Here is a 14332-nt window from a genome sequence, read left to right as displayed (position 1 = left end):
GCCTCAGGATGGAGGGAAGAGGCACAGCCGCAAGTCATGGTTTTGTTTCTTTTTGTGCCACAGCAGAGAACACAGTGTCTCAAGGAACCTTCCAGCATCCTGATGGTCAAATGGTGGATTCCAAACCACAGGTGAGAGGACGAAGCCCCGCTAAGCGTCAGGTTTTCCAGCCACCTGCTTTCTTAGCCACATGCAAACTCCCTCACTGGCCTGGCACCTGCTCGCCCTTCCCCGGGCACCTCATTTCTTCTTCTTTCCTCCTACACCGAGTCCCGAGATGTGGGGAGGCTGTTCTGATGCTCAGTCCCACCCACCTGTGTCCCTGGGGTGGGGGTGGGGGAGCAGCAGGGCCCTGTGTAGTTTTGGCCTCACAGGTCTATTCCTCTGACACAGTCTTACTGTCACCTCAGACATGCCACCCCCTGCCCCATCCTGGAAGACTCTGGCTATTTCTCTATTTTCTTTTCTAACTTGCTTTACTTCAAGAAGGGTCTATGGCATCTGTGCCTTTTGTCCTCAGCGAGACTGTGAGGTCTCGGAGGTGAGCGTGTCTAACGAATCTTTCTGTCTGTAGCGGTTGAGTGAATGCTCCCTTCCCCCAGCCCTGGGCGGCACTGGTTCCACATTGACGAGGCTCTCTGGCTTTGCCTGGTGGGAGGGTTACATCATGTAACTTTCTCAAGGAGTGATCGGCTATGGGTCTTAAAAATTTCTATACTTTTACTTTTTCCGACTGAAAAAGTAGTACATTATTAATGATAGAAAACTTGAAAAATGAAGAATCAAACAGATATCACTCATAATCCCAAAGTCAAATATTTTGGTAATTTTCTTTCAATACTTTTGAAAGAAATGGGTGTGTATGTATGCGTGTGTGTGTGTGTATATACACACACACACAACTATGTGTTTTTAAATGGTTAAAAACATATGAATATGAACATTTAATTCCTATTTGTTATTTAATGCTATAAAATGAGATTTTCCATGTCATTCATAAGCATGATTTTTAATATTGGTATGGTAAAACCCATTGTTTGAAAGCACCATCATTCATTCATCCATCCATTCATTCATTCGTTTACAAATACTGAGTTCCCACAGTGTGCATGGATTTAGTGCGCAGGTCAGGTCAGGTGACGCAGTCCCTGTAAAGGTGCCCCTGTAACCTGTCGAGGGCTATACATGTGTCAGTGCTTATTTTCTTTAACTCCAGGTGCCACTGATTTCCAGAGCTCAAAATATTTCTGAGAATTCCACCGTTTCAGCCAAGGAGGAGGAGGAATCGTCCTCGGATGAGACAGATAAAAAGTCTTCCCCAGACACTGCAAGGAGAGAAAAGGTAGGAGGCAGGGAAGAGGGCACACAGGCGGGGCGACGGGGTCTTCTCTTCCCAGCCCACTGGGCCATCTGGGGTCTGGTTGTGTCCCCTCCCCCATCTCACCACCATCACCTGGGGGCAGGTTAATCTCAGAGTCAGGGAGAATTGGGAGACTCGCACCTACGGGCCATCTAACTTCCCCTTCCTTCCCCCCAGAGCTCAGGCTTTGGCTGGTTCAGCTGGTTTCGCTCCAAACCCACCCACAGCACATCCCCCTCTGGGGACGAAGACTCCTCCGACAGCCCCGACTCAGAGGTAACCTGCGGGAGGACAAGGAAGCACCCTCTTCTGGGCCCTTCCGAGGGCCGGAGTTGGCAGGGGATCTCCCCAGGCTGGATGAGGCGGAGGTTTTGTGAAGGGACAGAGGTGGTGGGAAATACATTGGTCCTGTGAGGGGCAAGGCAGATGATGGGAGGCCTGAGAAGTTAAGATGAAGCATTTATTAATAAGCAGAGAACCCCACAGCAGGTTGTGGGTGGAGGCTCCGCTGTGGGCGCTGCAGGAATACAAGTAGGTTCGCACGGACTTGTTAACCACCAAAGCTGCCTTTCTTCCTCCACTGAGCAGGAGACCCCCAGAGCATCTTCTCTCGCTCAGGCTGGCTCCGGCCTCTCACTGACACCTCTCCCAGAGCCCCCGTCTCTGCCGGGCCCTGGCACCTTCTCCAGGGGCGCAGGTACAGCCAACTGCATGTTCTCTGGGCCATTGGTGGTCCAAGGGTTGAGGTACCTTCTGGGAGTGGGGACTCCTCAGTGCTGAGCGGGGAAACAGCTCTGACTCGTTGCTTTCTAGGTGGGGGTGAAGTCCAAGGACCAGCGTCCAGTGGGGGAACCGCTGAGGTCACTGGGAATGGAGGCTTGTCCGGGCTCCAGGTGAGCAGCCCAGGGCTGTGGCCCAGGGCCACACCCGATGCCTGTGTGTGCGAGGACTGAACCTTCAGCGTGGGGCCCGACTCCAGGGGAATGTGGGGGACACTCCTCTGTGAGTTTGCTGGGGTTGCCACAACAAGGGGCCACGGACTGTGAAGCTTAAACAAAACTACAGAACTTTATTTCCTATGGTTCTGGAGGCTGGAAATTGGAGATCAAGGTGTTGGCAGGGTTGGTTTGCCCCAAGGCTGTTGTCCTTGGCTTGTAGATGATCCCCGTCTCCTCATGTCTTCCCATGGTCTTCCCTCGGTGTGTGTCTGTGTCCAAATTTTCTCTTCTTACAAGGACATGGGTCATGCTGGGCTAGGGCCCACCACAATGATATCATTTGCCTTAATCACCCTTAAGGCCCCTGTATCCAAATACTTTCAGAAGTACTGGGATTTGGATTTCAACATATGAAGTTTTGGCGGGACATGATTTAGCCCATAACTGCTTCCATAGGTGAAATCTATAGAACTTTCCCTGTCCCAGTAAGAGCCGGAGCTCACCATTGTGCGTGGCCAGGGCTGTAATAAACTCTGGTGTGATTTCATGCTGATTGCTAGGAGAGCATTTTTATTTCTTGTGGCCGGTTAGAGTGCTCTTATAGTACTTCAGGCCTTTCAAAGAATAGATTACTTTTTATGCTGCTATCATTATTGTGGCTCTTTCTTCTCATGTGCTCCAGGGAGAGCTGCACCCGAGTTTCTGCGTTGCCACCTAGACCCAGGGGGTGGCTGTGCCCACTTGAACCATGTTTTTTTCTCGAGATTCACTGAGTTTTATTAAGAAGCCCTTCCCATCTGTATCTCTCTCTTTTTTTTAAAAAAAATTTAAATTGATTTCAGAGAGGAAAGGAGAGGGAGATAGAAAGAAACATCAATGATGAGAGAGAATGATTAATCAGCTACTTCCCTCATGTCCCCCACTGGGGGTTGAGCCCAAAACCAGGGAATGTGCCCCTACCGGGAATCCAGCCGTGACCACCTGGGTCACAGGTCGGTGCTCAACCACTGAGCCATACTGGGCAGGCCCCATCTGCATCTCTTGACCAAAGTTGAATCCGGGGGGGGGGGGGGCGGGGGGCAGTGACTGATAGGATTTTCTGTTATTTTCTGTCACAGGGTGTTTCCTCTGAGGCCTACTTCAACCCTGGTGCCCTGCTTCCCCCAACCTCCTTGAAAGGGGCTGTTCCTCTCTACAATCCATCTCAGGTCCCCCAGGTAAGGAAGTCCTGAGGGACAGGGGTTAGCACAGGTTTTGGATTATGGAGATCCGGGTTTATAATCCTAGTTTACCACATACCGCGCATGAGTTCTTGAGCAATGACTTAACCTTTCCAAGTCCCAGTTTTTGCATCTGTAAAATGGGGTTAGTGGTAGGTCCCTCACTGTGTAGTTGTGAAGATTCAGTAGGAGCATATATGTATGTGAAGGGACTGGCACACAGAAGGACCTGTTAGTCAGTGTTGAAATTATCAACACTGCTCCTGACATTTCATAACTCTTGAGACTCCAGGGACACAACTGGTGTTGGTATCAGCAGTGTGCCTGCACCCTCACTCTGTCCTGATGTGAGGGGATCATTGCAAACCTTGAACGAAGCTAAACTCCCTGCTTCTCAGTGACCTGGGGCACACTGATGGCTCTCATGTGTCACTTGGCCTCCCCGCTTTGTAAAATCAAATTTCTTTTGCCATATTTATTCTACTTATTTATTTTAATCCTCACCTGAGGATATATTATTTTCTATTGATTTTTAGAGAGAGTGGAAGGGAGAAGGAAAGAAAGAGAGAGAGAAACATGGATGTGAGAGAAACACATCGATTGTTTGCCTCCCGTACATGCCCAGACTAGGGCCAGGGATGGAACCTGTAATCCAGGTATGTGCCCTTGACCAGAATCAAACCTGAGACCCTTTAGTCTGCAGGCTGATGCTCTATCCACTGAGCATAACTGCCCAGGACACTTTTTCCATAGTCAAGAGCTATGGTGCTGGGTGGAAGTGAATAATTAGAACATCACACGAGGAAGCCAAATGCAGCTGGAGTGTTCTAGACTTTCAGGATGCCCTAGCTCAGCTCAGCCAGTCAGCCCTGGGAGGAATCGTGCTCAGGGCTCTAATCCAGTGCGATGTTGGTTCTCTTCCAGCTCCCCACGGCTGCTAGCCTGAGCCGGCCAAGCCGTCTAGCTCAGCGTCGCTATCCAACACAGCCATGATGACCAGCCACCCATCCCAGGCCTGTCTCCCTGGGGCACAACATTTAAATCTCCCAGCCCTGCTGCTGGGTTGGGGCCCCCAGGAGGTTGTGCTAGACTATTGCCTCCACTGGGTATGGAGAAGGCAAGTGGACAGGGTACACCAGGACACAGCTCAGTTCAGTCCCTTAAGATCAGCTTCACACGATGGAAATGACTTCATCACATGGAAAAGCTGGGCATGGAGGCAGCACTGCGGATGGCCACTTCACATGCTCAGGGCCTAAGGGATTGACGGAGGACACCACTGGGCTCTGCAGCAGGAAAGTATTGGGGGCCGGGGGCACTCAGAGCAACATCCTGGACTAATTTGACTCCTTCCTCAGTTATAGACCAATTTATGACTCTACTTAGCAAAAGCTTTTATACTAAAACTTAATTATTCTCATCATAATTCCCTTTTCAGTGGCATTTCAGCAGTTTCTCTGTTGGTCCTGGTTTTGTGCACATTTTTATGTGGTTCAGATTAATTATATTTCTCTCACTTTCTTAGCCGGTCCTATTTTTTCATATTCTGGCATCTGGCTATCAAGTTACATTGCTGTAGGCTTCATATTGTCATGGTAACTACCTAACCTATCGATGCAGATGGATGGAACGTTAGTCTAATAAAGGGTGGAAAACATTTTCTAAAACTTCCCCCCTTCCCTGACAGGAGGAACGAATGTGCGATATTGTTAATCCCTCCCTCCCTGCTTTAGGCCTTTGCAAATCGATGTTCGGAGGGTCACTGGAGCCAGAGGGAAGAGGCGGACAGCCTAGAAATTCCCATTTTTTCCCCTCTTTCAAACCCCAAATAGAAACGACTCTCGGTGTTTGTCAGATTGCTAAAAATTGCTCCTCAAGAAGAATTTTTTTTGTATGTGTCATTGTACATACAGGTTTTGTACTCTAATGTACTACAGTTCTAATGTTGGCAGCGATTAAACCAGATAATTTTATAGCACATGTTTACCCGTGGCACAGTGAGTGGTCTCTTCCCTGAAGTCTTTTCTAACAATGGTTTCATTGTGTGATAGGGTGCGAAGACCTGGAAGGAGCCCTTTGTTAACGAAGAACCTAGGGACTCATCCTCTTAACTTCCAAGTCTACTCCAATTTTTTTTTTTCCAGTTAAGAAAATATGAACAAAAGCTTCTCTGATGCAAGCAGTCACTCCATTAACTACATATTTTGCTTTCTAAAAAGTTTATCCATCTCTCACATTAAATTAGGAAATGCATGCACAAGTGTTTTGCATCTAGAAGGCCCTCTGTGAATGCCATGCCCCCTTTTTCCTTAAGAGACTGCTCCTCCTCCAGGTTGGTATGCTGACACCCAGTGGTGATATTATGGTAGTAGTGGGTGAGTTCCACAGGAGTCACACTGCTCAGACTTGAATCCTGGCTCATGCCCAGTTTACTTAGGGACGTTAGCCAAGTTTCCCTAACTGTCCTGTGCTTCTCATCTGTAACGTGAGGATAATAATTACAATAGTACCTACCGCATAGGGACATTGCAAGAATTAAATGAGTTGAGCTTGTAGAAAAGTACCTGGGACATGCTAAGCACTAGGTAAGTGTCTTATTTTTTTTTTAAAAAAATTATCAGTATATAACCTATAAGTAAAATCTTGACTATCATGTTACCTAACAGATTACACTGTGGATTTTCATTCTTGATATAGGTATAGAATGGGAATAATAATTTAAAACTACTCAATATGTACCTTTATTATTAAGCCAGTTTCTCTTCCTGCAGCCTGTCTGCCACCAATGCTAGGTCATGCGGCTTAGAGCCCCTGGGACCAAGGATGCGGGGGACATCCTGCCCCATAGAAAGAAGCCCGTTAGAGGAGGAGAGTGAGGACCGAAGAGGAAGGCAGAGATGGCAGATGCCTGTGCCCTCACTTCCTCCTCCTGCTGGGATTCTACATGGAAGACCAGTGACTAGTGTGCACAACGCAAGCACTGACCTTAGCTACGTCCCAGGCAAAGGGAACACACTTGCTGAAGGGGGAAGTCAAGGATCTATACAGGGCATTTATGCGAATTCAGGATTGCAAGTATATATCCCGGGGAAGTCAGAATGCACCTGTTCATCTGCGTGCGGTTGATTGAAACAAGTCCTGTCGTTCATTGGTCGGGAGAGAGCCCTCCGCTGGGTCCAGTAAGGGTCTGATGAAAGGGGTCACTCAGAGGTCTTGGTTGTTTATCAGCTTTTCTTAGTGGTGGTGATGCTGGTGAGGTTGCTACAGGTCATGATCATTTTACAGCTTCAGCTGGTTCAAACCAGTTGCGCTAAAACAAAGCAAGTGCGGCCATAAGAGAAAATACTATTTCCTCCCTTTGCAAGATGGAAGCGTGGGGAGTAGAACAGATGGTGATAAAAATATGCTGCTAGGAGCAGGGAGCCCAAGAGTGGGGGACTCACGGCGCCTTTCCTTGTCCAGAGCTTGGGAAAGGCTGCGAGCCATAAGGAGAAGCTGGCTTTGTCCAAGGGGGCTTGGGAGCCATAGCAGCTTGGCCTTGGGGATGACCATGGTCTGAGGCAGGGCCTCAACTCCCTGCAGTCTGGTATATGTGGACTCCTTAGGAATGATTACACGGTACCCCCAAAGGCCACGGGACCATTGTGCCCCAGCAGACACCAGGCCAGGGCAGGGTCAAACCAGTCACCTAAAACGCATGGGGCCACTGTATCCAGTGTATCTACCCATCAGCATGAATCATTTTAGGGAAAGAGAATAAACAATTCTCTTTAAAGAAAAAAAGGAATTACCAAAAAGCACTTTTTAAAGGGGGAAGAGACATATTATTAATTGCAAGTTTGTTTTTTATTTCCCCTTACTCCTCACTGGGGTGCCCTTCCTAGAGGAAGAATAGCTTTAGGAAATGAAAAAGTGACATTTTCCTTAAAAAAACAACAACACACACACACAAAACCATACACACTGAGTGGTTACGTGCACATTTGCAATCCTGCTATATACATATAATTTAATATTTATATGAAAACATTTAAACTTAATGTTCAGTAATTTTGGAAGAGAACAAACCGTTAAATTCCATTTAAGTGTCTTTATCACATATAACCATTCCAGCCTTCTGTCTAATCCCCTTCTGTGGCTATAACACTGCAAACCAGCAGAGATTCCCAGTCACCTCTACTGTACAGATTCCCTCTGAGCCTTCACTCGAGCCACAGGTTGCTCAGGATCAAAGCCTCCTCTAGAAGCTAGCTTTCTTTTCTCCCTTAGAAGCCTTCTTTCTCTTTGGTCTCTTCCTCTGAGCAATCAAGAGGGAGAGCGAGAGACTGCATCTGATCTTCACTAAAATCAGAATATTTTCTTCCCGAGAGGAAATATGCAAGACACTCCTTTGCTTGAAAGGAGTAATAGGTGGTAATTTGGGTCTCACTCACAGGAGTTTCTGGGACACTTTAACCACAGAGAGTGGAAGGGAAGTGCCCTTTCCCCTCTTCTGTTTGCCATCTAAATCTGGCAATTGCGTGTATCATGATTTGCACGCAATAGGGTGTTGGGTGCTTACCTGAGGCTGCCTCTAAACATAGCCCTGAGGCGGCCTGCTCCCATGAAGTAAACCAGTAAACCAGGCACCATTCATTCAGGTCCTTCAGAAGTGGTTTCTTAATGAGACTGAACGCTACTTTGAATTCAGACTGAGAGCATATTAAATGTTTCATTACAGTCTCACTAAGTAGGGGAATCTGCTTTCCACACTTTCTTCCTTTTGGGATCTATCTCCAGGTAATAACAGTACTTGGCTGAAACTAGGTCAACAGCAACACAACTCAAGCTTGACTGACTTGGGCAAGCTGCTTCATATTTTAATGTGAGATGCTTTCCCGGTCTCTTGAACCATCTTAGAGAGAGCCGATTAAATATCCAATTTTTACAGAATCTCAAGAGACGGGGATTCCATGGCCTCCCTTGACGCTTCAGCCTAGAGTTTCACACCCTTGAACATTAGGAAGCTAGCTATTCCTAATACTTTATACTCACATCACTCATGTGGCTCTTTAAGACGCTCAGCTAGTCCTCAACGGAGATGGAAAACAGATGCTCACCACCACCTGTGCCTGGAACTCTCACATTCTGCAAGGATCAAATCATGGCCCAGCTTCTGAAATGAAGGCTTACAAAATGTTTTTTTTTTTTCTTGACTAGATCAAACCAGCTAAATGCTTGGAATCTTTTGGTAGCTATAGTGGCCATACACTTTGAGTTTCAATAACTAATATTTCTTGAATATTTTTAAAAATATGTTCTTATTGATTTCAGAGAAGAAGGGAGAGGGCGAGAGATGGGGGAGAAACATCAATGGTGAGAAAGAATCATTGATTGGCTGCGTCCTGCATGTCCCCTATTGGGGATCAAGCCTGCAACCCGGGCATGTGCTCTGACTGGGAATTGAACTGGTGGACTCTTGGTTCATGGGTTGATGCTCAACAACTGAGCCACACTGGCCACACTATTTCTTGAGTACAGTGGGGCCTTGACTTCGAGTTTAATACGTTCTATGACGGAGCTCGTAACTCAAATTACTCGTATGTCAAATCAACAGTGAACGAGTGAGACACGTGATGCTGGGCTGATACTGTGGCGTTCACTGTGACGTTCACTGCGCCAACTAGCAGTGGGGTATCTGAAGCTGGCTCGTAACCCGAATGTTAGCTCTCAACTCAAAGCAAAAAATCGGCGGAGAGACGGCTCGTATCTCGAAAAACTCGTTAGTCGGGACACTCGTAAGTCAAGGCCCCACTATATTTGCTTTGTGTTAGGCGCTGTGGGATGCATTCTACAAAGACTATTTTATTGCAACATGTTATAGATGAGGAACCTGAAAACCCAAGAGAGAAAGAGATTAAGAAATTTGTTTAAGGTCACATAGCTAGTAAGGATGGAACTGGGATGGGAATCCAGGTAGTCTGACCTCTGAATCTGGGCTTTTAGCCACATTGTCCCAGATATATGTACATTTATTTGTTCAGTTATTCATCAAATACTAATTGAATAATGTGTCAGGCATTGCATTGCTTTCCCAACAAGATGATCTTGACACTTAAAATACTCAGAGTCTAGTGAGGGAGACAGACATATATACACAAAAATTACTGCCTAATATAATTGTCATACTTAAAGCTATCTTCAGAGAATTTAGTGCCTTGCCATTCCTTAATAATATAGGGGTTTCATCTATTCATATAATTTGGGGGCTGATATGTAATACAGTCAAATTGTACCACCTCTTGTAGTTAAGATCAAAGTTAAGTTCATCGCTAGTGCATAGCATAGCAAATCTTTGTGCCAGAATTTGAAGTGGCATAAAGAATCAGTGGGTATGTGTGAAGTCTGAAGGAACAAGGGTGATCGTGCACTGTGATCACCAATACCATGGGGACAATGGCATCTGAAAGGGAGATCATGTGATTTAGACTCACCAAACCGTTAGGACAGAATCTCTTTTTGTTTCTTCCTGCCCTTTGCAGGATTCTGAGGCAGGAAAAGACTGAGCATTGCAGTGGAAGTCTGCAGAAAAGGGTCCAAGGTGGAGAGTGTGTGTGATTTAGTGTGTGCGCACATACATGGACGCCATCCCATGAGGATCTTTCCTCAATGTATCTCATTTCACCTAAGCTCCACTCCCAGCCTTTTATTTCCTCTTCTTCACAATTGCTGTTGTGAAGAAGCCTCTCCACTAAGAATCTTCCAAGTGGCCTGGAAGATACCCATAGAGTCCTATTCACCAGAATAGGATATAACAGATCTTATGTCAATAAATCCAAACTTTTGGCTAGAAGATTTTAGCTAATTTTTAATGCTCCCTGGCTTTTGGAAATGAAAGGCCTTGACATGTAAAACTTGTCTCTGAGTTCTAAGAGGCCTTTTTGGAATATAAAAGATAATCACAGTTTCTTTTCCACTGTTCTTGTATTCTACAATCACGGTGTGCAGTCAGGAGGAGACCTCGTCATCCTGGATGGAGGGGAAGAATTTGAGTTTTGGGTTTCAAGATTTCATTTCCACCTCTTTGGGTATTTGGATGGGTTCCCATGAAGAAGTCTCACGCTCATGACTTCTTCAGGCAATTTTTCAGCTTCTTCGCTCTGCAGGCAATGACAACAAACCATTCGTCATCCCGATAATGAACATCAGTTAATATCTTGAGTCAGGGTGCACTGGCACTAGCTTTGTGAACATGTATGTTACCGACAAGTTGCAGATACATTGACATTTGCTAAATCAAATTAGTTTTTAAATGCGCTGGAGTAGCTTGCAATTGAAAGTTAATTAATATTAAGCCCCCAAAATAATGAATTATTTGCAAAGAAAACAATCACTCCCATTTATCACTTTGTAGAGGCTGACTTTGTAGTCTCGGGGAAGACACTATAGTAAAAATAAGACTCAGTTCCAGGCTTACATTTTCCACTAGCTAAACTGGTGACGTTATGTGAGTTAATTGAATTTATCAGCATCCCCAAAACTTCTCAGCTAAAAATTTGGAGTCACTCATTCAACAAACATAGATTTATGATCTCACGTGGGATAGATGGGTGAAAGCCAAGTCTAGGTCTCCAAGAGCTCACAGTTGAGTTGGGAGACAAGTGGCCCGTATGTTCCAGGATGACTATTGTTCTAGGCAGTGCTGGTGTGTGGCTGAGGCCCCTCATTCTGCATCCCAGGGAAGGAGGTGATTGGGAAGGTTCTGGAAGAGGGAACTTTATCGATGAAAAGACAATGGCCTGGAGAGGTTAATCAATGTTCCTAACTCCCTTTAATTAAAGTTCTGATTGCCAGGCTGATGGCCTTTGGGTATTTGAATGTGAGAACATAATGTAAAATGTCAAGCTTTCTCATTATTACACTTAAGGTGTGTTTGTAGTGATAAAAATATCAATAACAATAACTGAGATTTTTGTGCTAGGCATTGTTACAAGAAAGCTCTTGTAACATGTGTTTATTTATTCAGTTCTCTTAACGTACAATGAAGGGATTAGGTGGAGAATTCAAATAACTTGACCAACATTTCACAGCTAATGATTGAGCTGAGAAAGCATTGTGCTTTGTTCTTCACGTGTTGTCTTCTCTAACCCTTAAAACAACTGAAAGAAGTGGCCTTACTAGCCTCACTTCACAGCTGAGGAGATAGAGGCCCAGCAAGTTTAAGTAACTTCCTGGAGATCACACAGTAAGTGGAGGAGCTGGGATTTGAACTTACGAAGTTGGGCCCCAGAGCCTAGATTATCATCTCTTGTTTACTTAGGTTAAAGTAGTTGTACCTTGAGAGCTTATTTGGAGGTCCTAGCAAGGTGAGTGGATAAAAAAAGCTGTGGTACATTTATGCAATGGAGTACTATGCAGCCATAAAAAAGAAGGTCCAATAGCATGGATGGACTTGGAGAATATTACGCTAAGTAAAATAAGCCAATCAGAGGAGATAAATACCAAATGATCTCACTTACTAGTATTCTAGTATGTGGAATCTAGTGAACAAAATAAACTGATGAGCGAAACAGAAACAGAGGCATGGATACATGAAACAGTCTGACAGCTTTCGGAGGACTAAAGAGAGGGGGACTCGATGAACGAAGGAGAATGGATCAGTCAAAGAACATATATGCATAGCCCATGGACACCGACAACAGTGTGGTGATGGCCAGAGGGAAGAGAGATGGGGGCTGGGTGGAGGGATGCACGAGGGAGGAGGGGAATGAGGACATCTGCAGTCGTGTCAAGAATAAAAATAAAGCCAGCACCAGTTTGGCTCAGTGGATAGAGCGTCGGCCTGCGGACTGAGGGGTCCCGGGTTCGATTCCGGTCGGGGGCATGTACCTGGGTTGCGGGCACATCCCCAGTGGGGGGTGTGCAGGAGGCAGCTGATCGATGTTTCTCTCTCATCGATGTTTCTAACTCTCTATCTCTCTCCCTTCCTCTCTGTAAAAAATCAATAAAATATATTTAAAAAAAAAGAATAAAAATAAAGAAACAGATCATAGCATCAGAAAGAAATAAACAGTAGTGGTACCTGTTCTGCAAACCAAGCAGGACCCTGAATCTTATTCCCAGTCTTATGGAGCTGTCTCAGCCAGGGTGTGACTCTGTGCCTGTTTCCCATCAGCCACTGAGGGACTTTACTCATTATCTTATGTGTTTATGCATATGTTTATTTTTGCCATTAGACTTGTGACTTCTCAGGGACAGGTGATGTAACTTACTGAGCTTTATATTTCCAGGACCTTGCATAGCACCTATCCCTAATCAAAGGGCTAAATATTCAAAATAGCCCCGAATATATCATTCCCCATCATGAGAACCTCAAAATGGTTTGCAAGAAAATGTCCATAAATTAGTTCTGGCCTAGGGGTTGCCAAGAGGGGCCATCCTGTTGTTAGACTTTGAGCCAACTTTGCATCTCTTAGAAGTGGAGACAAGTCTTGATGTAGTAAATGCTCAAAAAAAAAAAAAAATCTGTGACTGAATGAATGGCTCAGTAAGGAAGGCAAGGGACACCAATGAGAGGATCATCACAGCTTTTGAGAAACTGTCTACGGGAGAGATGATAGAGATCTTTGAGGGAGAGAGCTCAGTGCTCCTTGGAGAGACACCCAAGGGTCAGCCCTTCTGGCCGCTGATGGAAGGGAGGTGCCTCGCGTGAGGTCAAGGCAAGTAATGTCCTGCATTTACAACCCTTCGTTTGACCCTCAGGGGTGCTTATTTCTGGCAGAAGCATTTCTTGGTTTTAAAACGTACTTCACCCCTTTACAACCTATATAATTGCTATTGGAACGCTTTGCCCCAGTAGTGTCTTAATTAGGTCAAATTTTATACCCAGGGCTTTAACTTAATGCTGCATTTGCAATTCTAAGGCCTCTACTCTCAACACTGCCAGAAAACATTTGCTTTTCCTAGATGTGGAGACACCCTGACCAGTCTGTTTTCCCACTCTCCCAGGGGCTGGGCGGGCTAGGGGATCCGGGGGAGCTGGGCCAAAGGAGACATGTGTGCGAGGAGAATCATCTGAATACTTTTAGAAAGAAAACCCCGTCTCTAAGTTACCCTGCTGTGAGCTCTGCTTGGATGTTGCGTGGATAATGGCAGGATCCAAGGCCGTTTGTGTTTAGTTAAAATTATACAGTTTTGTTCTCTGTGAGTTGTTTTTTTTTTTTAAAGCTACCTTTTAATTATCTTCTTTTTATCAAGCAGAACACGCCCGGAGAGTTAGACCCTTCCTTCCCCCTTGCCACCCCAATAATGAGAAGTAAGCCATCTGCCAAGAAAACAAACACAATATAAAAACCACACAAATACATAATCCCCAACCCAGAAGGAAAGGAGCAGCTGCCACCTGGTACCAAACAGAACAGAATTTAATATTTATCCAGCAGCGAGGGTACCCAACAGGCTGTAATTCCTCTGCGGGGTGGGGGAGCAGAGCGGAGGTCAGGGGTGAAAATCGCTGGTACAAGCATGGGCTAAACAGGGACACGTGGAAACCAGTTCCATGAGCTCGGTGTTGCTGCCTCCCGTCACAGGGCGCATGCAGGAGGCCATCAGTCTGTCACCAGAGCGGGGAGAGATGGGAAGTGGAGAAAGGAGGTAACTGAAATTGAGTGTCCCTAGGGGTTTTCCTCCAGCTGGAAGTGTAGCTAGAGAAATAGGGAGCAGAGCCACCCTGGGGTAAGACTCTTTGGGGCTTTTGCCACTGGCCTTGGGGAGCGGTACCTGGGAGGAATGACGATCTGCTCTGGCTCTAGTGTTTCAGACAAGCCTCTTGGGTC

General features: G+C 45.8%; 1 protein-coding gene across 1 annotated transcript in view; it reads left to right on the top strand.

The window, feature by feature from the left end:
* Positions 1-5495, top strand: part of SEC16B (SEC16 homolog B, endoplasmic reticulum export factor) — a gene marked incomplete at its 5' end in the record, with an annotated part of 32363 nt that extends 26868 nt beyond the window's left edge. Inside the window, 7 exons of the mRNA XM_081111823.1 lie at positions 64-131; positions 1217-1342; positions 1538-1636; positions 1949-2057; positions 2174-2253; positions 3417-3515; positions 4443-5495. Of these exons, the coding sequence (XP_080967949.1) occupies positions 64-131; positions 1217-1342; positions 1538-1636; positions 1949-2057; positions 2174-2253; positions 3417-3515; positions 4443-4511 (650 nt within the window). The 3' untranslated portion in view covers positions 4512-5495. The remainder of the gene's footprint in view (positions 1-63; positions 132-1216; positions 1343-1537; positions 1637-1948; positions 2058-2173; positions 2254-3416; positions 3516-4442) is intronic.
* Between the last annotated feature and the right edge of the window lie 8837 nt (positions 5496-14332).

Source organism: Myotis nattereri (assembly GCF_964212035.1).
Source record: "Myotis nattereri genome assembly, chromosome: 18".
Classification (NCBI taxonomy): Eukaryota; Metazoa; Chordata; class Mammalia; order Chiroptera; family Vespertilionidae; genus Myotis; species Myotis nattereri.
The sequence above is the reverse complement of the archived record's forward strand: the minus strand, read 5'-3'. Positions and strand labels throughout refer to the sequence as shown.